Raw genomic sequence first — 23,844 nt, forward strand, 5'->3', positions numbered from 1 at the left:
TTGTTTTGACATCCACAGAGAGAGAATCTGCAGCAGAACACTGTCAGGGATGGATAAATTCCATTAGACAGGCGCAGATTCTTGGACGCTACCTGTACTAAATAAAACCTACAGTGAACCACTTTTATAGATAAACTAATATTCTGTTTTTTCTCTATTAGTTTTTGCAAACCAAAGTTCTTTTTTTTTCTTTCTTTTTTTTTGGAGCTGGGGACTGAACCCAGGGCCTTGTGCTTGCTAGGCAAGTGCTCTACCACTGAGCTAAATCCCCAAGCCCTCAAACCAAGGTTCTTAAATCCATATTTATGACTAAACAGGAAGAAGTTATTTTCAGTATCTAGATGGATAATTCTTTTTTTTTTCTTTTTTCTTTTTTTCGGAGCTGGGGACCGAACTCAGGGCCTTGCGCTTGCTAGGCAAGCGCTCTACCACTGAGCTAAATCCCCAACCCCTAGATGGATAATTCAATAAAGGAAATATTTAATTTGTTGTATCGATATAGTTAATTGACAACTGTTTGAGTGTAGAGACATTTTAGAAATTTGATTCAAAGTTAGATTTAATTCAATACAATTGGGCATGATAAAGACTTAATATCCTGAAATATAATAATTCACTCAGTCACATTCCAAAAGAGGAGATATGGGTATCAAAGTGACCACAAAGAGATCTAAGATGTTCAGGGGAGTCCAGAAAGATCTGTTGGTTGGAAATTGCACAAAGATAGTAAAGACACAGGAACAATACTGGCTTAAATGAGATGAACTTACATGTTTTCTTTCTATTTGGAATCCTAGGTGGTCCAAGACTGGATAGGCACTCCACTCTACCCTTGAGTCTGCCCTTTATTTTTGTCTCCAGTTCTTTTTTTCCCAAGTCTCCCATTGTACCACAAAATGATGCAACCGAAGACATCGTCGTCGGGTTAAAGTAGATTCTGTGTAGCTCACAAAGTCCTTAGAAGAGACTGTCACAACACATCCTAGCTGAGTTCTGATTTAATCGGAGTGGCTTGGGTACGAGGAGGCCCACACAGTATCAACTTATGTACTCCAATGTGTTTAATTCACAGTCCACAGTGTACAATGTGAACCACTTGAGCAGTTCATGTGTTATATCTGAGTTCTTAGAACGGAGGTGGAAGTTATGAATAATCCCGTTTATAGAATGGAGCATCATTAAAATGGGAAATATTTTTTGTGGCTCTTTAGTCTCAATTGTCTTGTTAGTATTCTGTATCCATGTGGACATGAATGCGCATGTGTTCACCTTTTGAATAGAGAATGTAATTCAGTGTGTGTCGTAGGTTCCTCCTGTATCCTCTTAGTTCTTTATCTCCTCAATCTGAATTTGGTTTTACGTTTCCTTTATAGAAATATGTGTACATGTGCAGCTATTTAGTTCTCTCTAGCTTTGCTCTGAGAAGCCCTGGATTCCATTTTGAGCCAGGTGTTGGGTGTTGACTGTAATAAATGACTGCTGAAGACATTAATTCATTAAGTGTCAGATTTCAACCTCTGAAATACCTTTCAGGCCAGGATTATAGAGCAGTCTTCTTTTTTTTTTAAATTTATTTAATACTTAATAATAATTCTTTGGTTTCCGGGCAAACATCCCCCTCCCCCCTCCCCTTCCTTATGGGTGTTCCCCTCCCAACCCTCCCCCCATTGCCGCCCTCCCCCTAACAGTCTAGTTCACTGGGGGTTCAGTCTTAGCAGGACCCAGGGCTTCCCCTTCCACTGGTGCTCTTACTAGGATATTCATTGCTACCTATGAGGTCAGAGTCCAGGGTCAGTCCATGTATAGTCTTTAGGTAGTGGCTTAGTCCCTGGAAGCTCTGGTTGCTTGGCATTGTTGTACCTATGGGGTCTCGAGCCCCTTCAAGCTCTTCCAGTTCTTTTTCTGATTCCTTCAACGGGGGTCCTATTCTCAGTTCAGTGGTTTGCTGCTGGCATTCGCCTCTGTATTTGCTGTATTCTGGCTGTGTCTCTCAGGAGCGATCTACATCCGACTCCTGTCGGTCTGCACTTCTTTGCTTCATCCATCTTGTCTAATTGGGTGGCTGTATATGTATGGGCCACATGTGGGGCAGGCTCTGAATGGGTGTTCCTTAGTTAGAGCAGTCTTCTTGCCCTTACATAGCTTCTACACCTTTTAACTGATACTACTATACTCCTATTTTTTGTCACCAGGGAAGATCAAAGTGACCTGCCATAGCTAGCAAATCCTGTTCCAAATTATTCGTGACATCAAGAAACCTCTTCATCTCAGGAACTGTCCCATCTAACTGGATCTTAAAGAGTAGGCTTTTGTGTGTTCGTTTTCCCTGTCAACAATTATTCTAAATTCACTCTCATAAGACATTTCAGACACTTTATCCGAATCCATACCTTGAGGTAGCATCTGTCCTTGGGGATCCATTAGATAAAGAGCAATATTTGTATGCTTTTAATAATACTTTCGAGAGCTCATAATGCACTCTACACTATGCAAGCTCCCTGAAGGGTTGCATTTCTGCCCTTGGAGCTCTCATAAGCTGGGGCTTACAATAGCCATGAGGGTACTCATCAGTGATTCTTGTGGGGGAAACAGCATGAATTGCCATTTCTCTAAATTTATGTATTCATTAAATACATAGTGTATAAGTATATGAATAAATACTATTGAAAACAACTTGGTGTCACAATGCTCAATGTGTCACTTGAGCTGTATGTTACCGTGCTACTAATTCCAGCTCACACCGCTGTTTAGGATCTTACCAGTTTTTGAATTATGAACATTGTGTTCTGTTTTGACCCCCTTACGCATTATGTCTACCATTTTCCAGAAGATGCAACTGAGGCCCCGTGTGGTTCCTTGCTCAGGGTCACAAGGCTGGGCACGTGTGTGTGGGTCCTTCAGAGCCTGAGTGATGCCTGTTGTCTGTCTGGGGAAACCAGAGGCATCAGTCAGTATGAAGTTGCCTTACGAAGTCTAAACTTGGTTTCTTTTAGACTCATTTGTGAATTCTTTTATACATGCACTCAACGAGCATTGTAGAAGCTCTGATCAGTATCCAGACCTCTCCTTGCCTCTGGAACTCAAAGGCAAACCCTGTGGAATCTCAGCCTTCAAGGAATTGCATGCTAAAGTTCAAGCTTAGGTTCAATTAATTTTCCATCTTCCGTAGATTTCTCTTTTCATTACCTTATGCTTTGTGACATCAGGAGAAGGTGACTGTAGCCCACTTTTTTTTTTTTTTTTTTGGCAGTAGGCTATCTTCCAGGTCTGATTTCAGTTGCATATTCTAATGTCAAGATGTCATTAATTAGTGTAGAAAATGTAAGGCATTGATTCTGCCAAGAAAATCTTGTTAATTTAAGCCAAACTGTTTAGGCTTCGGAGGCCACATCATATGCTAGAGAAAACAGGCGTCCCAGGCATCTGTGAGATCTGCTAGGAGGTGGAACCAGTGAAGCTGATGCAAGGCTTCCACCCTGCATTACTCGAGGATACTCATGAGAATGGTGGGAGTGTTGTCTATCACTCCAGTCAAGAGCTATTTCTAAGGCCTGCAGAGGAGAGCCCTTAGCTGCACTTATAGTGCTCCTGGGCTCTGGCATTGTGTCAACACTACTCTTTTTTTTTTTTTTTTAACCATTTGCTGAAAGGACTAAAAAGTGCTATACATTTGGTCAGAGTTGGAAAATAAGTCAATAACCACGGTAGCATTGAAACCTATTGTTCAAGTTTAAGTTTCAAATTTAAGTTGTTATTGTATTAACCGCTTGTTTGAAAAATCCAACCTTAAAATCTTTATTTTTATTATTTGAAATGAAAATGCAATTACGTCATTTTCCTCTTTCCTTTCCTCCCTCCAGTCTCTCTCATGTATACCTTTTTACTCTCTTTCAAATTCATGGCCTCTTTGTTCAACACGCACACACGTGCACACGCATGTGCGCGCGCGTGCGCACACACACACACACACATACACACACACACTCCTAAATATGTAACTGCGACCTACTCATTTTGTATAATGTTACTCCTTTGTATATTATTTCAGACCTGACCACTAGGAACTGAGAGACTCTTCTCTAGGGAAGATGATATTTCTCCCTCTCTAACTATTTCTTACTTTCCCATAGTCCTTTGTCTAGGTTCGGGATCTCCTTGGGTTTCCCCCTTCCATGTTAACATGTCTATTGGTCTTCCTTTTTTAACCATCCTGCTGAGATTTCATGGGTGTAGTTCCCTGACATTTTCAGGAGACACAGTCTCGTGGCAGTCTTCTTGTTTCTCTGGCTTTTTAAACCTTTGTTTTCTGTCCCCTGATGCTCTCTGAGCCTTACGTGCAGGAGTTGTGTTATAGATGTTGGGGCTGGGTAGCACAGGATCACTTGTTCTCTGTATTTTGTTCGGATGTAGTTTTCTGTAACAGTTTTTGATTGGTACCAAGAGAAGGTTTTGTTTTTGTTGTTGCTTTTTCGTTATTAGCATTGGGAGCCATACTTATCCATGAGCTCAATGATAAATATTTAGAATGTAGTTACTAATTTTGCAGAGGTGGTAAGTTCTCCTCCGAGATCATGTATTTAGCTAGGTTTTCACTGCCAAGCATGATTTCCCTTTTGTTGAATGGGCCTTAAGTCCAATTAGAGAGCTTTGGGATACCACCAAGGTACATGTGCCGCCATTGTACCCTTACTGTTACTGTGGTGTGCATCTTATTGTTTTAGTTCACAGGCAACATCTCTTGGAATTGGTACCATGAATGCTAGTTCTCAGGGAGGAGACTTTCAGGTCGATCCAGCTTGGATCCTGTGAATCCTTAAGCCTGATATGTGTCTTCCGCAATACGTCAGAACTTCAGAACTTAGCTTCAACCTCCTGGACCAACCAAGGGGCACAGGAAAAGCCTATAATGCTTTGGGAATCTCTTGGATAACCCTTGTCAATAACTGTAGCAGAACTTTGTCTTGCCTTGTATTATTAATTTTTTATTTGAAAATCTATGGCTCTTGGGGGAAGCATTGTTAACCCATGTGAGGAAATTTCAATTTAATTATGTTGTCATGTGTGCTCACATGGATCTATGTGTACTCTATGTACTTTTATGTATATTCTTTACTGAGAAAATCCAACTTTTAATGATATACATGGAATGAAGTCAGTTGGAGGCTATTATTAGAGGAGTAAAACATTGCCATGGTATTCTCCAGAAACAAACAGATGCTTTGCGGTATGAGAGGTTTTGCAGAGGGCACCTCTCTGGAGCAGGGAACTGTTGGATGAATTTGCTGGACTACACTCATTTGTATGTTTTGCACTTTAAGAACATCTTGTTCTCTTCTTGCCAAATGTATGATGTTAGGAAATCCCCGTTCTTGGGGTGTGGTTCCTATCCGTAGCCTCTTGAGATTCTGACTCAGTCAAGGCAGAAATGATAGTGAGGCACTCAGCATAATTAGTAATCAAAGTTATTCAACAAAAGCAGAGAACAGAAGGCTATGACTATACATAATCAATACCACCGCCCCCCACATATAGGTAAGCATGCTAGCTGAACCTGAATCCCTGAAAAAAGAATTGATCAATGATGATTTTTTGAAAGTCTTAGGCTTAAAAATTCTAATATAAATAATGATCTCTCTCTCTCTCTCTCTCTCTCTCTCTCTCTCTCTCTCTCTCTCCCATCCCTCCTTCTCTCCTTCCCGCCCTCCCTTCCTCTGGCTCTTGAAAAGTCTCTTGTTCTAGATGTTAAAGGCAAAATAAAGGGTGGTACATTTTGCAAATCCATTAGCGGGCAGCAGCCAATCTGGTAAGTCTAAAGGAATCCATGTTTCTTGTATGGTTTTTTGGGAGGGAGAGACTGAAAATGTGGAACACGATGGACCTGTTGAGAATATTTCTGAGATGAGACACCAAAGGCTCTCTCTTCCAGGCTTGGCTTGCTGCTTGGAAATATTCCTGTGGGACCATCTTGTGCTTTCAAACTGATTTCCATATTCCCTAACCTTTGTCCAAAAGTAAAGCAAAATAAAGAAACAGCAAAGAAACCTAGAATCTAAGTGGATCTCCTGACTTCCCCATGATTCACTATTTCTTTAGAGGTTACTCATCTACCTCCATATTGAATAAGGATTAGTAAGCTGACTCAGTACCATGTTCTTTATACATTAGGACTCCAGTTGGGAAATTTCAATGTTAGCATTAGGCCATTGATAGCAAATGATGCCATGGGACTGTAAACAGATTTCCTGGAGAATCCTCCACACTAGTGCTATTTCAAACTCATTTTTGAAGCTTTACCCAATTATTCGAGCTTATACTATTACTTTCTCCATTGAACTTTGGGAGTATGTTGATCTCTCAATCCTATTACTTTAAGATCAGCCTTATGTACCCAGCATGGTGTCTGTTGAGTTTTGTGATTTATCATCTCTCTACCAGATTATTTCTTACTGAGCATCAACTCCTCTCACATGTATCCCGTTGCAGGAACACCAAGGATGAAAGAAAGTCACCCTTTCCTGAGAATTTCTTTGCTGACATCTCCACGCATCCCCTGGAACACTTTAGTTGTCTCTGCTCTGAACCCAAGCTTGCTTTCTTATCTGACAGTCGAAGCAGATCCTCTCTTGTGTCCACAGGAGGATCAGCTCTTCCCGTGTTCCCGTGTTCCACACTGAGTGGATAAACACTCAGGAGGAAGAAGACTGTCTTCTTCAGAGGGACATGGTCTTCCTGGCTTTTTTTTTTTTTTTTTTTTTTTTTTGCAAAATAGCACCAGGGTGCAGGTGCAGAGGCTCTTGGATACTAGATCTGCTATTTCTTATGCTCCCTTCCATTCTCTTAAATACTTAGAATACCAAATAAACTTGTTCATGACCGTGTTTCTCTATGTAGCCCTGGCTTTCCTGGCTCTCACTCTGTAACCAGGCTGGCCTCAAACCCAGAGACCCCACTGTCTCTGCCTCTCAAGTGCTGGGATTAAAAGTGTGTGCCACCACCACCTAGCTCTTTCCCATATTTTCAAACTTCTTTCCGTACTTTCATTCCCACGCAGCTCTCAGTAATCACCAGACTCTGAAGATTGTATAAGAATCACCATCATTGATATCGATTGCTTCCAGATCAATGTGACAAGACATTTCTAGGACTGTTGGTTGCAACTTGTCAATTATCAATGTATGGTGTGTACACACACACACACACACACACACACACACACACACACACACACACACACCATACCCTGAAAAGACCTCACTTTACCTCCCTCTCTTTTTCTGATGACTTGGGCAAGAAGGACTCAGAGGAGAACTCAACACAGCTAAGATTATTTATTACCCTCAGACCTGGGAGTCTTCTGGCTTAGTGACATGGCTTTGGGCATGAGAATTTGGCAGGAGTGCTGTAGCTATAGGAATCGAGGGCCTCAGTTCTGAGTGTGGCTGTCAGTGTGATAATACAGTGCCTATTATACAGCTATTGGACAGGTTCCTGGTGCACATGTGATAGTTGGAGAAAGGGGAGAGGGTGTTCATAAGTGATCAGAAGGCTCTATAGAGGGAAAGCATAGGAAAGCAGACAAGGAATGAAAGGGAGGAAGGGAAAGGGCTTCTTGCATGGTCTTGAATATTATTCAAATCATGTAAAATGCACTTTATCATATCCCGAATCAAGTACCCTATTATCAGCATGTATCACATAGCCTTACATAGTCTTTCTCTGGTGTAAGCACAGTGGTGTAGGGCCAAGCTGTAACCCCAGTGAATAAAAATTCGGTTTAGAATCATTTTGTCATCTTTGCCTCAGATATCTTTTATTTTCTGATGCTCATAGGAACACTAGGATATTTTTTTGGCTTTTAGACTTTGACTAATATGAAATAATAAATCACCACTCTGAAACTATGGTGAAATCTTTGTGCAGAACAATATTCAGTGTTTTGAAAGCCAGTTTGCTCGCGACATGTTCTTCATCTCTTAAGAATCAGGTGCAACAAATCCAGCCATCAATCATCATGAAGAAAACACACCAGCTATTCCACTGATATTGACTTCTCAGTGAGTGTGAACACAGACAGAAATGCATGCTGTGAGGTTCAGACAATGCACACGTGTTTCTAAGGTAACTGCTGTCAGAGTTGAAGGAGTGTGCTAATTTCTTTATAGTCTTGGAACTTTGCACTTTGAAATGAGACTGAAGAGAGAGGCAGCCCAGGGGTGGGCTGATGAGTGAGTAGAGATGGAGTCAGGACTAACATTCTGTGTGTAGGATATACTTACTTTGTACTGGGTGTCTGGGCCCCATTTTCAGGATTTTTTTCCTTATCTGCAGAACTGGGGATTTCTCTACTAGTTTTAAAAATCTGAGTTTATTTTGAGGAATTGATTTAAGGCCAATTTATGTAGAGATAAAAAGAAAAATAAGATTTAATGTCTTGGTAATTCAAATCAGGTTGTCACTTTCTGATGCACCATCCTTTACAAGACTTTGGGGTAGTAAATGTCAGGGAACTCGATGCAGTCCCACACTTAACTGTAAGAATCATGTGGTCCCAGTACTGGATGGTAACCTTACCATTGTTTGTCTCAGAAGGCCTAACAAGGCTCAGAAACATGTATCAAAAATAAATGTATTTTGCTTGTTTTGGAAGTGTGCACTACACTCTCTGTAATTAGATGCAAAACATTTGCCTGTCCTGCGGTCTGCTTAAGCATGAGTTCCAGTTAGGACACACCACACACACACACACACACACACACACACACACACACACACACACACATGACCTAATTGATACTAGTTGATTAGAGCCTGGTGATGACAGAAGCAATCCAGAAAACACATGTGTAAGGCTTAACTTTATCTCTTATTTTAAATTCCATGTCTTGATGTCTTGTGGGAGATATGAATCCAACATGGATCCAAATGTCCTGGTTTTCAACAGACAATGGGAAACTAGAATTCTTTCTAAATGCACTAGACATGGATGAGCTGATATGTAGTTGAAAACGTACTATGTGGAGATAAGACATGTATGTTGGATTTAGCCACCTACCTGCTTCTTTGACATGCGCAGTATAATAAAGGGACTGGAATGGTACAGAGCTCGTTTCAGCACTGGGGAAGAGGTGTTGGTCTTGTGAGAGTATTTAAAGTTCTTCTGTAAACCAAATCTGGAGAAAAGCACAGTAAAATCATTTGTCCGACTAATAGTTGTGATGCAAAGACAGCATGGCATTAGCCTAGGTTGAAAGGGTCTCTGATGCCTGTTTTCCTTACACATTCTTGAAAGGTTCATTTTCAGATCTACTTGGTAATCTGTTGCCAAGAGTTTCTTTAGAATATGGTGGTCAGGTGGTTGGGAAGTGCATGAGGGCTCAGACCTGGTGGGCAAGACCAAGGCTAGGGAGCCCATCAACCATACAATCTTCCTGGATGTCTTGAGCAGTAATACTATCTCAGGCAGCTTAACAATTTAAGTGGAGGAAATTAAAAGGCAGGCACAAGAGAACAGGAACCAGATTAGTGTGGGGTGCACCTTTTGGAACCAGAGTTCAGCCGAACACTGGGCAATTTTAGGTGGTAAGCTGGATTAGAGAATAGAACTTAGATATGTCTTGAGAAGTCTGAGTTCTCACTCAACATATCATTTGTCACTTTTGGGTTCAGGATATCTAGAGTTTCTCTCTGATGCTTGTCTTTTCTCCTTGTGCTGACACTGGCTAATAAAGCCAGGGTAGCGAAAGGTTGACTGAGCCCAACTAAGATCCCTTTCTTTGAGCCTAGAGCTTTGGAATTGCTGGTGAGGGTGATTCTATGCTGCCCTTCAATAGCTTGCCTTCTGTAGCAGGAGGCAGGTCAGTTGATGCCACCATCACGGATGTTGGATGGGGATGTAGAAATCGGGCTACTGTATGACATGTGTCAGTCTTTCTCAAACTTCATTGATCATCATTCACCGCTTCAGTAAGACAGACACACTCATGAGAACAAACGGATACTGCTACAACTACAATTAATCCTGAGTCTCAGGACCGTAACTCTCAAGACTGTGTTTCTCTCTGACCCAATATGAGCTGTGGTGTTATGTGGGGTATGCCTATGTCTGACTCAATGTGGTTACCTGGAGACTAGGCATATTTTTGGCTTTTCAGCCAAATTTTGGTCAGCGGCTTATATTTCCTATTTCAGTGGTTACAGCAAATCACAGGTCCTTGCTATTCCCCCAAGAGATAGTAAAGTACAATCCCATTACAAGTTTATGGAGCAAAGAAATAGAAGATGTGTGGATGGCCATGACAGCCATCAAGATTCTGGTTTGTATTGACCCTAAGTCATTCTAATATCCTCTCTTTATAAATCCTCAGTGTGTTTAATTCATTCTTACAGGATCCTCCAGGTTGAGGCTCAGGTCCCTCTTTGGCTTTCAGTAAGGCATTAAAAAGCACAGTGTACGGACGGTTCAATAGCGAGCCAAGAAACCACTCACTGAGGCAACTTGCCCACCTCTTAGGTGCTTAGGCTGTGCCCTCACTTGCTATGTAGCTGCGGATGACCTTAAATTTCTCACCCTCCCATCCCCATCTCCTGAGTGGGATGTTGCCACCATGTCTGGTTCATTAGGTGCTGACGGTTGAACATAGGCATTTGTGCGAGCCAGGCGAGTGCCCTACCAACCGGGCTCCCCAAAGGAAATCAAGTGCAAAGTAACTGTGTTTTTATTCATATTAACAACAGCAAAATACTTTTATAATTTCACATTCCATTGCTCTTAAAAGCACATATATTACAAATGAGGGAAGTCCACAAACTTTAGAGATTAGTATTTATCAACATTTTTTACACATACACAAATACTTTAATATAACATTTGAAATGTTACCCATATAATTTTAGTACTTTCATAAGTATCAACTAAAAACTTTCTTTGAAATGTGATAAAAACCATATATTTTACAATCTTCTATTTACATCGGAAATAGGCTTAAATGTTACAAAAAACATTCACCTTGACCTTTAAAATGCGTTTACGGGGACCTGGGACTGAGGAAATTCTACCCAAGAGCAAACTCAGTTTGCTGTTGAGCTGCACGTTCGTTGGAATTTCAGAACAAACGTGCAGTGTGGCTGGATCAATACTACTCAAAGGAAACCAAGGGATCATAGAAAATGTGCAAATTCAGAGGCTGGCAAAATTCTCAAGCTAGCGAGGTAAACAAGATTAACACTGTAAAAACGTCAAATAAATTAAATCTATCTTTTTCTTCCCCGAGATTAGCTGCAAAAATTTCAAGAGTTCTCCGAGAGGTGCATCCGATGCCCCAGAGCTCCTCTCAAACTTCAGCACTGGATGAGATGGAGACCGCGGGTACAGCCGCAGCGGTCCCTTTGCTAGTTACACGTGTGGTGTAGGGTCGCTCCAGTCCGCACTTTGCTGGGTCTTCCCTGCCCGTAATCTTAAAGCAAGACAGATACAACACATGCACATTAAATAAGCAGAGATCAAATTTCATAGCCTCACACACAGAATTCAAAGCCAGAACAGTGACTCATTCCCAATGGGGCGTTAGTAAGTTTGGAAAATATCCTAGTCAAAGTAGTTCTGAAGAGCATTTTCTTCAAAGCCCATATGCTGGTCGCTATGGGGATGTTCACAGTAGCCTCACTGTACTCTTTGACTGTCAGAGTATGAATTCATAAATGTTTAAGTGCTTACAAATGTATTTGATTAATTCCAGTACCTCATTCTATTCTGAAAATTTATCATTTATATTGCTGACGTCTACCTTAAAAGGGAAAACTCATTAGAATGTTTGCATGAATGGGAGTATAAACAAATCAATCTGACTTACCTGCAAATAATATCAATATGTCTGCATGACACGTTGCCAGCTATAACAAAGTAACAGTATGGCAACAGTAGCCAAAGCCCCACAGAAACTGCCTCTTAGTGTCCCATGCTTGCCTTACACCCATCTCGGGTCAGGGTCACAAGATCCTGCGTAAGTAATTTGGCTCTTTATGTGGTTAAAGTATATCGGCGTCTGACAGCAAGACGCGCTCGCATCTCACTTTCCCGGCACCAGAACAGAATGGCTCCGCTCCCGCCTCTGTGTTTTAAGTTGGATGCTCGTGGCCACAGCTGGCTTGATTCTGCTGCCATCCTCGCTCAGTTGAAACACTGTCCAAAAGAGCATCTTGTGTTTATGCCTCATTTGCATGCTTGTATGAGTTCCATTGGCCCGAGCCAAGGAAAGGTCTTCATGGGGTTTGGCTTGGGGATGTTTATGAAAGAGTGTGAGATTCTGGCTGCCTATTAAAGGAAGGAGTGCCTGTCACTACCAATTCAAAGTACTTGTTTTCCGCATCTCCATCTCTCACACCAGCACTACTCTGTTTTGGTTCTGTTTCCTCTTCTTTTTCTTTTCCATTTTTTTAAATGTGTGAGTGCATGTATGTGCATGCATGCATGCATGACACGTTGTGCATGTGGAAGCTGGAAGACAGCCTGTGGGAGTCAGTTCCTCTTTCTACCATGTGAGTCCCAGTGGTTGAACCCAGGTCATTGGGCTTGGGGCAAGAGACTTCAACCAGTGAAGCAGTTCACTGGCCTGGACGACTATTATCATTCCTTTTTTCTTTTTGAGAAAGGATCTCACGTCCCACACTGGTCTCAAACTTGCTGTATAGCCAATTATCATCCCGAACTTCTGTTCTCCCGTATTCTCAAGTGCTGAGATCACAGGCATGTGTTATAGGCATGACCCTGTTTCCTCTTATCGTGAGTGTTTCCCCCTAAAACATGGTTTTTTTTTTTTTTTTTTTGTTTTTTGGTAATTTTCAAGCTAAGACTCTTTCTTGGCCCTGTGGGGGTGTGTAGTGCATAATTAATTTTGTGTTTCTGTTTCTATGTCAGTTGGTTCAAACTATTCCTGATTTTCAAAGCTCTGCTGGTCAGTTCTGTCAGCACTTAGTTATCTGTGCACCTGCTTTATGCATGCTCACGTTCAGACAAAGGAAAATATTCACCTACGTGACGAGGCCCCATTATATGCTCAAGACCATCTGGAAAATCACCTTTCTCTACAACAGATATATTTCTTTTACTGAATAAGGAGACTGGTGAAATCCATCAGGTTTTTCTCTTTGATTGGTTTCCAGGAAGCAGAGAGTCAACTTTTCCTTCTCTTTTTAAAGGTTTTCTTTACAACTCCCCTCCCCATTTTGTGTTTCTCTCCTCAACACCTAGCCTTTGTGTTTTTCTTTCATATTTTGAGGTATCATGAACACATTTTGGTTCTTTTTAAAAAATATTTCTATTTTTACATTAAATTTAGGAGGTGAAGGAGCACGAGTGTTCTTTCTGAAAGCTAAGCTGTCAACAGGACATGTCGTCATGTGTCAATGAAGACTTAACAAGCTGAGCCACCCACGCTGACTGGGGCACAGGACTAGTGATGTGCAGAGATGGGTGGACAGAGGCTGTAGGACAGGACAGACATACGAAGAGAAAAACATACCACTTTTGCTCACAGTACTGAGGGAAATGCTAGACACAGAGGAGCAGAAGCTGTATAGACATGGACCACGACAGAGCTGCCAGGAAAAAAAGAGAAAAATATTTTGCCAGAAAGTTCAAGGCCAGGCATGATTTCCAGTGTGAGACAAGTGTGGTTTCTCTGCTTCTATATTCATTCTCCTCATTTTAATCGCAGATTTCATAATGTCTCCCATGTGTGCTCTACTAGGGTGTTTAATTCCCACCACCTCTTAGAAACCCCCAGTTAACATGATCTGTGCTGGGAATCCTACCTATGGAGATTTATTCTTTCCATCATAAGTCAACCTACCATTCCCTCCTCCTTGAGCTACTGTGGAGTGTTAAAAGGAGTGGGCGGAAAAAGACAGGGAAGAAGGATCGTGTCCTGCATGCGCTCAGAATAACAGTTTTAGCATTTGCCTTGCTCTGTGGTGATGCTACTAGGTCACTGGGTTGCGGGGAGGAGAGGGAACCGATATGAAACCAGCAATATCACATTACTGGGAAGGCTACAGGTCACCACCCAAGGTAGAGTGTGAGGGTTTATGGGTAAGCAGGCTATGGAAATTCACTTGGTGTTCAACTGATTGGCTTTAGTGCCTTCAAATACTGACATTATAATGGCCACAATTCATGCAGTCATACAGAAAATGGTGGATACATGCCCAGGATCATGAATTGATTATGGAGTAGAGTTTGTTATATATCATATATTATGTTATCAAATTATTTGTCTGTCTGTCTGTCTATCTATCTATCTAATTTATTATCTATCATCTCTCTAGTCTACTAGCTATTTATCTATCAATCTCTCTCTCTCTCTCTCTCTCTCTCTCTCTCTCTCTCTCCCCTCCCTCCTCCATCTATCCATCCACCTTTCTATCTTTTTTTCCTTTTCTCCTAATTGTGGACCTCTGCTTGTAGTCCAGCTTCTGCTAAGGACATCTCAAGGTAAAAGACCCACAGGAAATCCTGAGGTTCACTCTGAGCATGGTATAGAAGCCCCTAGTGACAAATATGTGAAATGCCACCCCATATCTTAGGTATTGAGTTCCTCAGGGACTGATTGATTGGCAATAGGCCTTAATGGGGTGGGGGTGGATTCCCACCTTGTACTCCTCAGTGTCTAGCCAGGCCTTCAAATTCTAGAGAGTCAACACTCTGTATGGCTTGGGTAAATGCCTGTAAAATTGTGGAGAGCATTTTGGTTCTCATATTCTCTTTCTGTAAGTGTTTCTGTGCTTTGGGCCAAGAGCTATTACACACAAGGAGAGAGACTCAACCTCACAGTGTTGATGTCATGAACAATGACTTATGCACTAAGGCAAGACTCTACAGTCCCTCTAACAATAGCCAGGAACTGTCACACCAGGGGAAGCTTACCTGCTCATTCATGATGGCAGAAAGTTCCCCGAGCATGTCCTTATAATGGGACCTCAGTTCTTCCTGATATTCTAGCTGGTCCTCCTTGATGAGGCGCTCATTCACATCAAGAGCTTGCCCACACGCGTCTGCAAATTGCCTTTAACCACAACAGTAAGCAAATTAAAAGCCAGTCACAGGGAGAGGCACGGAGTTCAGTGTTTCTGGGTCCCAAGCTAGGTAGATAGACTGCCTGCCTCCTTGAATGGCATTCATGTCTTTCTGTATGAGGTAGTTAAAAGAGGAACATTCCAACAAAGAGAATCTTACCTGAATATTTCCTTCAGTAGCTTTACTTGGTTGTCAGGATACTTCTTTGCATTAGTTTCTTCAAGAAAGGCTCGAGCATAAGCCATTGGCCCAGCATTGACCTATGGGGAGAAGAGATTTGACTGAGGCTGGTTCCTTTCCCTTATGGATCATTTCCATGGGAAGGGAAAGGTCAGTTTTCTGACCAATCACGTGGTATGCTGGCACCCTCCCACCACATTGCAATCCACCACTTTGTATCTTTGCTAAAACTGCTGTTTTTCTAAGGGTCAGTAAGCCACTAATTAGATACACTATAGAGTTTGGCCTTCCCTGTTCCCCTTGCTAAATTCAGTCATGTGTCACGATGCTGTGACTTCCTCTGCACTGACACATCCCCACCTCCAAAGGAAGAGGGTGGCTAGTGAGACTTAGAATATAAAAAATACCTTGTAAGCCCCAGAAAGGTGAAGAGCTTCACAAGATGCCTCCCGGAGGTTGTGCATAAGTGACACTTGCAAGGAAGAAAGAGATGCTCACCTGGCGAGCAGACTGCCTGCCAGTTGAGCAGAGAGCTCCAGGGACTTGGTGTATGTGACTTGATACCTGTGCTGGGGATGTCTGAGTCATACATACTCCTGTGAGTAACTCCTCATGCACACTCCAGTAAGCGATCCAAAGAACCTTATTGGTTTGCCAAGCTGGACTTTGATATGGTCACTACTAGCTTTATCATTGGTTCCCTGTCTTGGATGAGCAGATGTTTGAACACATATCCCCAGGACATGTCATAGAACACAGACCCTCTGCCTCCCGTTGCCTTCACATACTGCTCGAGTGCCCTTCCATAAAACGTGGAAAAGGAGGCTCCTTTCCCTTAAGTACTTTCCCTGAAGTTTTGTATTTTTTAACACATAGTGTTTGATTTTTTTCTTCCATCAGCACTAAAATAAACACATAATTGTTATGAAGAGACATTCTATAGAGGTAGTGCACACAGCCTTGCTACTGGGTACAGCGGTACCGGTCAAACGCTGCAGGGAAAGGCATTGCTACACGTCTGCTTTTATCTATGACTTTATAGTTCCATCTTCCTTTTCCTTAATAATTTTAAAAGTTTGCTTTTGACATATTTATTACATTTATTTATTTATTTAAGCCTTTAGGGGTGGATTTTAGCTGAGTGTGACAAGTGCCTCTACCAGACACTGAAGCCACCAGCTTTCCTCGGTGGTTCCCGCATGTTTGTTTGGAGGTTCTAGCAGGGGAGCGCAGCTACTCTATACCCTTGACTGAAGACCGGTCCTCCTCTATTCGGGGAAGGTCGTCCTCTTCGACCGAGCGAGCGAGCGCACAGCTTCGGGAGGGACGCACATGGAGCAGTGAGGGAGGAAGGGGACACCCGCCTAGCCAGCCAGATCAGTCAAATCAACCCTGGCGATCAATGGGGCGACAGATGTCGAAGCCAGCTCACCCTCACATCCTCTTACATGTTGGGAAGCTTCATTTCATTCTCCCTGTCATGTGCTGTCCATTCTCTAGCCACTGTCATAGCTGACACAGGCCACGAGCACTAATGCACATTTTTTAACTATTAAACATTCTTTTTAAAAAAAATACTTTGTAACGAATAAGATTTTTTACAACAGGTCTGTGTAGAGTGCAAAATTTATTAATTGGTTCATTTATTTTTTGGGGGGATATATGATATGGGAGGGTTATGGAGAAGAGATTTTCTTGAAGCCAAATTTAGTATGTCTCTGGCTGTTTTAAAATTTTATGATAGTTTAAATCATTTATATAATGAATTTTAGTCATCTCCACACATCCTACCCCTACCACATCTATCTTTCTCTCCCATTGGAGTTTTTTTTCCCTTGAGGCTCCCTCCTACTACTTTTTTAAAATTTAGATTTAAAATGTTATTCCTGGAGAATTTTAGACATAATTACACTGTATTATCATCATGCCCATACCCCCCAACTCCTCCTGAGTCTCCCCCACTCCCTCTGGAATTAATAACCTCCTCTATATTCATTATTGTTTTGTACACACACACACACACACACCCATTCTCCAACCCCCAACAACCTCCTGAACCTGATTAGTCTTACACATGTGTATACTTGGGCTTGGGGCTGACTATCTGGGCTTGGGTGACCTACCACAGTGTTTTTCGACTAGAAGTGTGGGATCTTATGATGATCCTTTCTTTTTTCCAAATTGGCATTAATCTAATTAATTAATCTAATGCTAAAGATGCAGATAAAAGCCTTAGATGGTTAATGTTGTCAACTGACAGAATACAATATCATTTAGAAAGTCAATTTCTGGGCATGTCTGTGAGGGGATTTTCAAGATTAGTTTAACTGGTATGGGGGGGACACACTGTAAATGTGGGTAGCAGTATTCCATGCCTGGATAGAAGTGAGTTCAACACCAGCATTCATCTCTCTTTTTTTTTTCCTGACTTGGAGCACACTGTGACCAGCCATTTCATGTTCCTGCCAGCATAGCTTCCTTACCTTGATTGATGGTACTTATAAATGGTGACCCAGAACAAGTCCTCCCTCCCTTAAGTTGTTTATTCTCAGGTATTTGGAAATATTTGTTCACAGCAATGAGGAAAGTGACTGATACAGACAGTAACACCAATAGTCAAAATGTTTCTTATATACACTAAAGTATAAAGATTATATAAAACAGATTTCCAGAGCATTTTATAGCAAGTTTCTCTGGCTGTGTGAGTCTGAGTTCCGGGCGATGCTTACTGACCTTCACACTGACACTGCCCTGGAGTTTGAGCTGAAGTCTGATCATGTCCACCTCCTCTGTCGTGCACAGCTGATTAAGCTCAGAGACCTTCTTGGACATCTCATCGATTGCCACTTCAATAGGATTCAGTTCTGTGCTTGACTGGCTGATGACCTGGATCCTCTTCTTCACGTAAGGGAACAAGTGGCTTGCTACACGCAAAGGGCACACAAAGAGATTTAAAGGAAGCAAAGAAAAGTCCCAGGTTCCCCTGAAGGTCTTCAGGATTTCCTATTGTTTCCCAGAACATATCACATTCTGTCTGTGTGGTGTCCGTGGATGTGAGTTATTTTTAGCCGAGGGGGTCATCCTGTCTTACCTTTCTTAGTTTGATTTCTAGCTACTTCTCCTTGTGTCCATTTTTACCTTCACTAGTTCACATCAACCTTCTTGAGGCTGTGTTAACCCTGAGAGGATTACAGAGTGCCCGGAAACTGACCACTGTAATAAGATCCTCATGAACCTCCATGGGCTGGTTTGTGGTGGGCACATGTGTAGCAGAGGACTTCCTTGTGTGGCCTCAGTGGGAGAAGATGCACTTAATCCTATGGAAACTTGATGCCTCAGGGAAGAGGGATGCTGGTGAGAGTGAGGTGAGGGTGGGTGAGTGGGGGGAGAACCCTCTCAGAGGTGGGAGGATGGGGTAAAGAACTTGGGGAGGGGGTACTGGAAAGGGAGGGCAACTTTTGAAATGTAAATAAACAATTTAATATAAATTTAAAAAAGAATTCTCAATATATAATAGAATATAAGATGCGTCTTAACCACGACCCTCTGGGTCAGCTTTCTGAAGGCGACTTTTCGGACTTTACATGTCTGTGTTATTCTTTGCAATTCAACTCAAAACTGGGCTCTCTCAACACAGCTGAGAGTCTTCTTCCCACAGAGGCTTCACTCATTCTCTGAGGGCTTTGGCATCCTAGACCATGCCCCTATATTTTAAAACATTTATTTGTTTATACAGCCTTCCCTGGAAGTTCTTCCTTTACTTGGGTCTTTGTTCTACTCCACTCTGAGCACTGTGAGGGCTCGGTTGTGTTTTATTTACAAGGATTGCCAGGACCCTGAACAGCCCAGCCTCTAGTCAGCACCCAGTGTCTGTTGAAAAACAGGAAGGGTGACTACTTCACATAAGAGATGCAGGGAGTATGGAATTAGGTATTGCAGATCAAGGCCTACTTTCATTCAGAGACGAGCTGGAACCCTACAGTGGGTAGAATTTTACCCTAAAGTTGATTATAGCAGAGTTGCTACCTCAGAAGCAGGTAACAGAGGGTTCATGGAGAAGAGGGGAGAGTTTAGTGATGGTGTCTTTACCATAGCATGACGCCATGATAATTGTGAATATCTCAGCTCAAGGGAGAGGATGTCAAACTAATTCTATTAATAGTCTCTTCTCAAAGGTCCCCTCCCCCAGTTTTATTGTCATTTTGCCGTGGAATATGGCTATGTAGTCCAGGTTTGCTTTGAACTTAGGCTCCTTTCCACTACTGGAATTAGAGGCACTCACCACCACAGTTGGCTAAGAGGCTTCCTCTTAGCAGAACATAAAGAGGGGTGAACCTCCTGTTCCCGTAATCAACTCCAGGGCAACTTATTTTGGAAACTTATCTGCAGGATTAAAGTAATGTCATATGTGTGTACCTATGTACAGGTGCACTTGTGCATGTGCACATGCGTGCATGGAGATCAGATATCAACATGAGGGTTGCTCCTCAGAAGTCCACTATCTTGTTTTTGAGGTAGAGTCCTTTTTTGAGATAGTGACTTGGTGCTCCCTGATTAGGTTAAGCTGGCTGGCCAGTGAGTAGGGCAGGGATCCACTTGTCTCTGCCTGCCTAGGGCTGGGGTTATCAATACATGCCTGTATGCCTCACTTTCTTCGGTGGGTCCTAGGATGGAACCTATGTTTTCATGCTTGTATAACAAGCACTTTACTGAGCTGTCTCCCTCGCCCCTGCAGCAACAAATGCCTTACGCTAATCCAGCCCACAAGACTGTCTCAGCCTGAGGTGAGGAAGGTTTCTCGGTTTCTGCACTTACTGGTCAGGACTGTCCTCCGCTTGCACTGCTCAGCCACTCCACCGTGCTTCTTGCCTGACAGAGTGAAGGGCGTCTCAAAGACAAAGCGATTGATGTTGTGGTGCATTTCAAAGTCTGTCTTCCGGTCCTCTATTTCCTTCTCCTCAAAGAATGGTGTGACATAGGTCACCTGAATGTAGGCATATTTGGGATCCAGATCCTTGGGGTTTACCTGTGTCAACACATTAAGGTTTATAGAACAAGAGTTCTGAGCTGCGGGTGATTTATGAGTTCCCTTGCTGCCTCCTGGTGGATAAAAGGCACTTGTGTTCTTCAGACCACAGATTTCGTCAGACCACAGAAGCACCAGTAACTGACAGTGGGTAAGGAGCTGGCTCTGGTAGCGCAGGGTTAGAGCTAGTTCAGCCCTCTATGCCAGGGCCAGACTGCCTTGTGGGTCTTTTCAACACAGATGTCTGCCTAGGGCATTGCTTAAACTTTTATTCTATCCCTTCCGTTGTGAGTCACCCTATGCAGAGTGAAAATTTCCTGAAAGTAGAAACAAATCTCTTTGTTCCCCTGTGGGGTAGCCATATACCTAGACTGGTGTTCTCAGCTTTGGACTGGTAATATAGAGAGGTAGAGGAAGGCTCCTTGTCTCACTGGCAGATTACCTGACTGCCTATTCAATTAGTGCAAGTGTTTGTATTTTCAATTTGCGCGCGCCCGCGCGCGTGTGTGTATTGTTGTGTGTTTGCATATGCATTATTATTCATGGGCACGCATGCAGATATGAAGGCTTGGAAACCATCTTTTTACATTTTCCATCTGATATAGTTAGGCAGAGTCTCTCCATCAAACTGGTGTCTCTCAGACAGGTGAGGTTAGTCTTATTTTTCAGTTTACTCTAGGGAATCCTGGGCCCCTGCCTTTGGATGTGGACATTGCCGGTGGGTGGCCCATCGTGGCTTTCTGAGGATGTGAACTCAGATTCTCATACTTGTGGGGTTCGCTTTAACCAGCTTTAAGTATTAGGTCATCTCCCCAGCTCCAAGGTTTTGTAATTGCCATATATCAAATCCTTTATCAGCAATAAGTCATTTTGCCCAACAGCCTTGCCAGCCCTACTTTGGTTCCTAGGGTTAAGGAAATGGCCTGGAGAGCTCAAGGAGGTCTGAGGAAACATCTCTGGCTTCCCTTGAGCTTGAGGAGGATGATTCTCAGTGTGGTTGTTGAAGACATCTTGAATTTTGGACCTGTTTCCAATTTTCTTGGTCTTTGTATCCATTCACTTCTTATCCAGTTCTAGAGATTTCAGGAGCCTTTCAGATTTGTTCTATAATGCTATTTATATTTACATGGTAGGGCAGGCATAACTGTAATAATTTTACATATTAAAATAGAGGTTCTGGACAGGTTGCTAATGATCACCAGCTGATATATGGCAGTAGAGAGGAATGAAGACCCACACTGTTCTGATATTGAAACTACCCCTCTACCCCTTTTTTCTCCTCTTTGTGTTTACTTTTTTCATCTGTGTGGGTCACCACTATAATAGTTCTGCTGACTTTAATGAGAAGGCAACTGTATTTTTCAAGCTAAGAATGATGGATATATTTGTAATGACTTATACCCAGACCCATGAATTTTGTGTCAAACTTCCCGCAATATCAACTTTGTAAAAGAAACCAGGAAAGAAAAATGACTTTAATGGCTTAGTAGAACTCGATACCATTGGTCACAAACCAACTTTCCCTCTTGGTCATACTTTTGTTCAATCTGTCATTCAAAGACTTGCCTTTCTAAACAAAAATGGTCCTTCCTATCAACATGGTTTGGGCTCCTATGAATGTCCATGACTTTCAGCAACACATCTTACTCTGATATTGTCAGCTCAATGATCACCCCCTCTGGGTAGCACTGGCCAAACAATCAGAGTTGCCTACAGGCACCTGTCCTGGGATTCTCCTAAATTCCTCTAAATTCTCATGATGCTCCATTGCGTTCTGTTTAATCAACCACTCATAAAAGTTTTTCCACACATATGAACTGAGAGGTCTAGAAGAAGAGATTCTGTGCCTCAAGTTCTAGCTCTGGGTGTGGCATGTAAGTAGATGCTTGCTGGAGGTTGGCTAAAGAATGATAATGTATGAGAAGTTGGGAATAGTCTAATGAGATGATGTGTTGCTTCCTGGAGTCAAGAAGAGCTTCTTTGGATTCTCTCAAATTAATACTATGTAAAAAGCAAGTTGGGTTCTATTAGAGAATAGCTCTCAGAATGGTGGGTGAACTGGGTAAACAGGTAAGTTTCTTGCTTTTCCTCCAACTCTACTCCTGAACTCAGCTACTTCAACATTTTAACTGCTTTTCAAAAGCAAATTAATTATGGAAAAAGTAGAAGACTTGCTAAGTTGTTTCTAAAAATTATATAAAGATTACTCAAGTAAAAAATTATAATCGTGCTGGAGAGATGGCCCAGTGGTTAACAGGGCTTACTGCCCCTGGACTGGGTTAGTAGCACCCACAAGGTGGTTTACAATCACCAGTAATTCCGGTGTCCTGAGGATCCAATGCCCTCTCCCGACCTCTGTGAACACATGCACAGACATCGTATTCATAAACTCATGTAGACATGGACATAAAAATAAAATCCAAAAACTCGAAATCCAACCAATAAGCAAAATGTCTCAAACACGTTGGATAGTTCATTTCGCATGATCAGCTAGGGAATTAAAACAGTAGCTAGAAAATACAAAGACCCTAGTCAAGTCCCATCGCATGAACACTATTTGTCCCCTTACCTTGTTGGAGTCTTGAATTATCTTCACGTTGTCTGCCCCAAATTTGTCTGCATAGAGCTTGAGAAGTCTTTGGGAAATCTCCGAGAGACCCGTCAGCTTTGGCTCTTTGTAGATATACTCTTTACCTTCCTCCTCTTCAAAGAACCCCTAGGGGAGACACACAGCGAACCCCTGGCTTTATTAGAGAACTCCAGTGACAGATCACAGGCGACCAAAAAAAAGCCATATTCTTTAAAAGAAAAAAAATTCCTGTCTTTCAGTTGTCTGAAGCCATTAATTAGCAGCCTATCAAGTTCAAACCAGAAAGGGAGAGTGTAACGAGCAGAGAATACTGTGTCGTAATCAGATTTCAGCATAGGCATTCCCCCAGCCAGGGGAAGGACTGTCAGCACATAGCCTCCACGTAATTTTCCTACTTGGAGAAATCAAAGGAAGAATTTGTTTGCATCTTAAGTTGGAGGAAGAATGCCCTCTTGTGGTAGTCTTAAATAGAACACAACATTTTGAGTGATGTTTGACAGTTTTTTTTTAAGAGCATTCATTACCATTTTATGTCCCCTGTAAGTCTTTAAACGTAGACCAGGTGACACCATATGGCACTCGAGGGTACCGAAATGTGTTACTACATGTTCCCACACCCTCTTGGGTGAAGACCCGTGTCACTTTGCAGTATTATTGTGACAGATACTGCACATGGTATGCCCCAATTACAGCTACTTAAAAGTATCCACATTAATATGTCTTCAAAGACTGTAGGGTATAAGCTAGTTACACATAACTTAACGACTCGCTTTTTAAAGTCTTGGAAAGCTAGAGTTTATAGGACTAAAAATAACACCCGAGCCATCATTTTTATTTTATAAGAGCCCAGTGGGTTTTGGCCTTTATAAATCTGTCTGGTTTGAAACCAGGGAGAAAGATTCCATTATGTGTAGATAACTAAGTGAGAAATTCCTTATAATTCATTCTCTTTGAAGAGACAGGAACATGTCTCCTTCT

The 23,844-nt window shown here is 42.2% G+C and overlaps 1 protein-coding gene and 1 long non-coding RNA gene across 50 annotated transcripts in view; one reads left to right on the forward strand and one right to left on the reverse strand.

Annotated features, from left to right (window-relative positions):
* The first annotated feature begins 5,444 nt into the window (after window positions 1-5,444).
* LOC148003804 (uncharacterized) lies at window positions 5,445-6,875 on the forward strand. Its single transcript, XR_015629675.1, has 3 exons — window positions 5,445-5,532; window positions 5,727-5,803; window positions 6,484-6,875. It is a non-coding gene; the product is annotated as an uncharacterized LOC148003804 (long non-coding RNA).
* Window positions 6,876-10,692: 3,817 nt separating this feature from the next.
* Window positions 10,693-23,844, reverse strand: part of Dock10 (dedicator of cytokinesis 10) — a 257,968-nt gene continuing 244,816 nt past the window's right edge. For 24 of the 49 annotated variants that reach the window (XR_015628577.1, XR_015628576.1, XR_015628575.1 and 21 more), the window contains 6 exons: window positions 22,846-22,992; window positions 20,066-20,276; window positions 17,984-18,174; window positions 15,230-15,330; window positions 14,921-15,059; window positions 10,693-11,453 (listed from right to left, as the gene is read on the reverse strand). Coding sequence is in view for 41 of the 49 variants with exons in the window: in XM_087565510.1 (XP_087421636.1) it covers window positions 11,331-11,453; window positions 14,921-15,059; window positions 15,230-15,330; window positions 17,984-18,174; window positions 20,066-20,276; window positions 22,846-22,992 (912 nt within the window). In the remaining 8 variants the exon portion in view is untranslated. Of the gene's footprint in view, window positions 11,454-12,832; window positions 13,594-14,920; window positions 15,060-15,229; window positions 15,331-17,983; window positions 18,175-20,065; window positions 20,277-22,845; window positions 22,993-23,844 lie in introns of those variants that run through there. The other 25 variants (XM_087565490.1, XM_087565482.1, XM_087565488.1 and 22 more) reach the window with 4 other exon arrangements.

The sequence above is a fragment of the Rattus norvegicus genome, chromosome 9 (genome assembly GCF_021556685.1).
Source record: "Rattus norvegicus strain SHRSP/BbbUtx chromosome 9, alternate assembly SHRSP_T2T, whole genome shotgun sequence".
Taxonomy (NCBI): domain Eukaryota; kingdom Metazoa; phylum Chordata; class Mammalia; order Rodentia; family Muridae; genus Rattus; species Rattus norvegicus.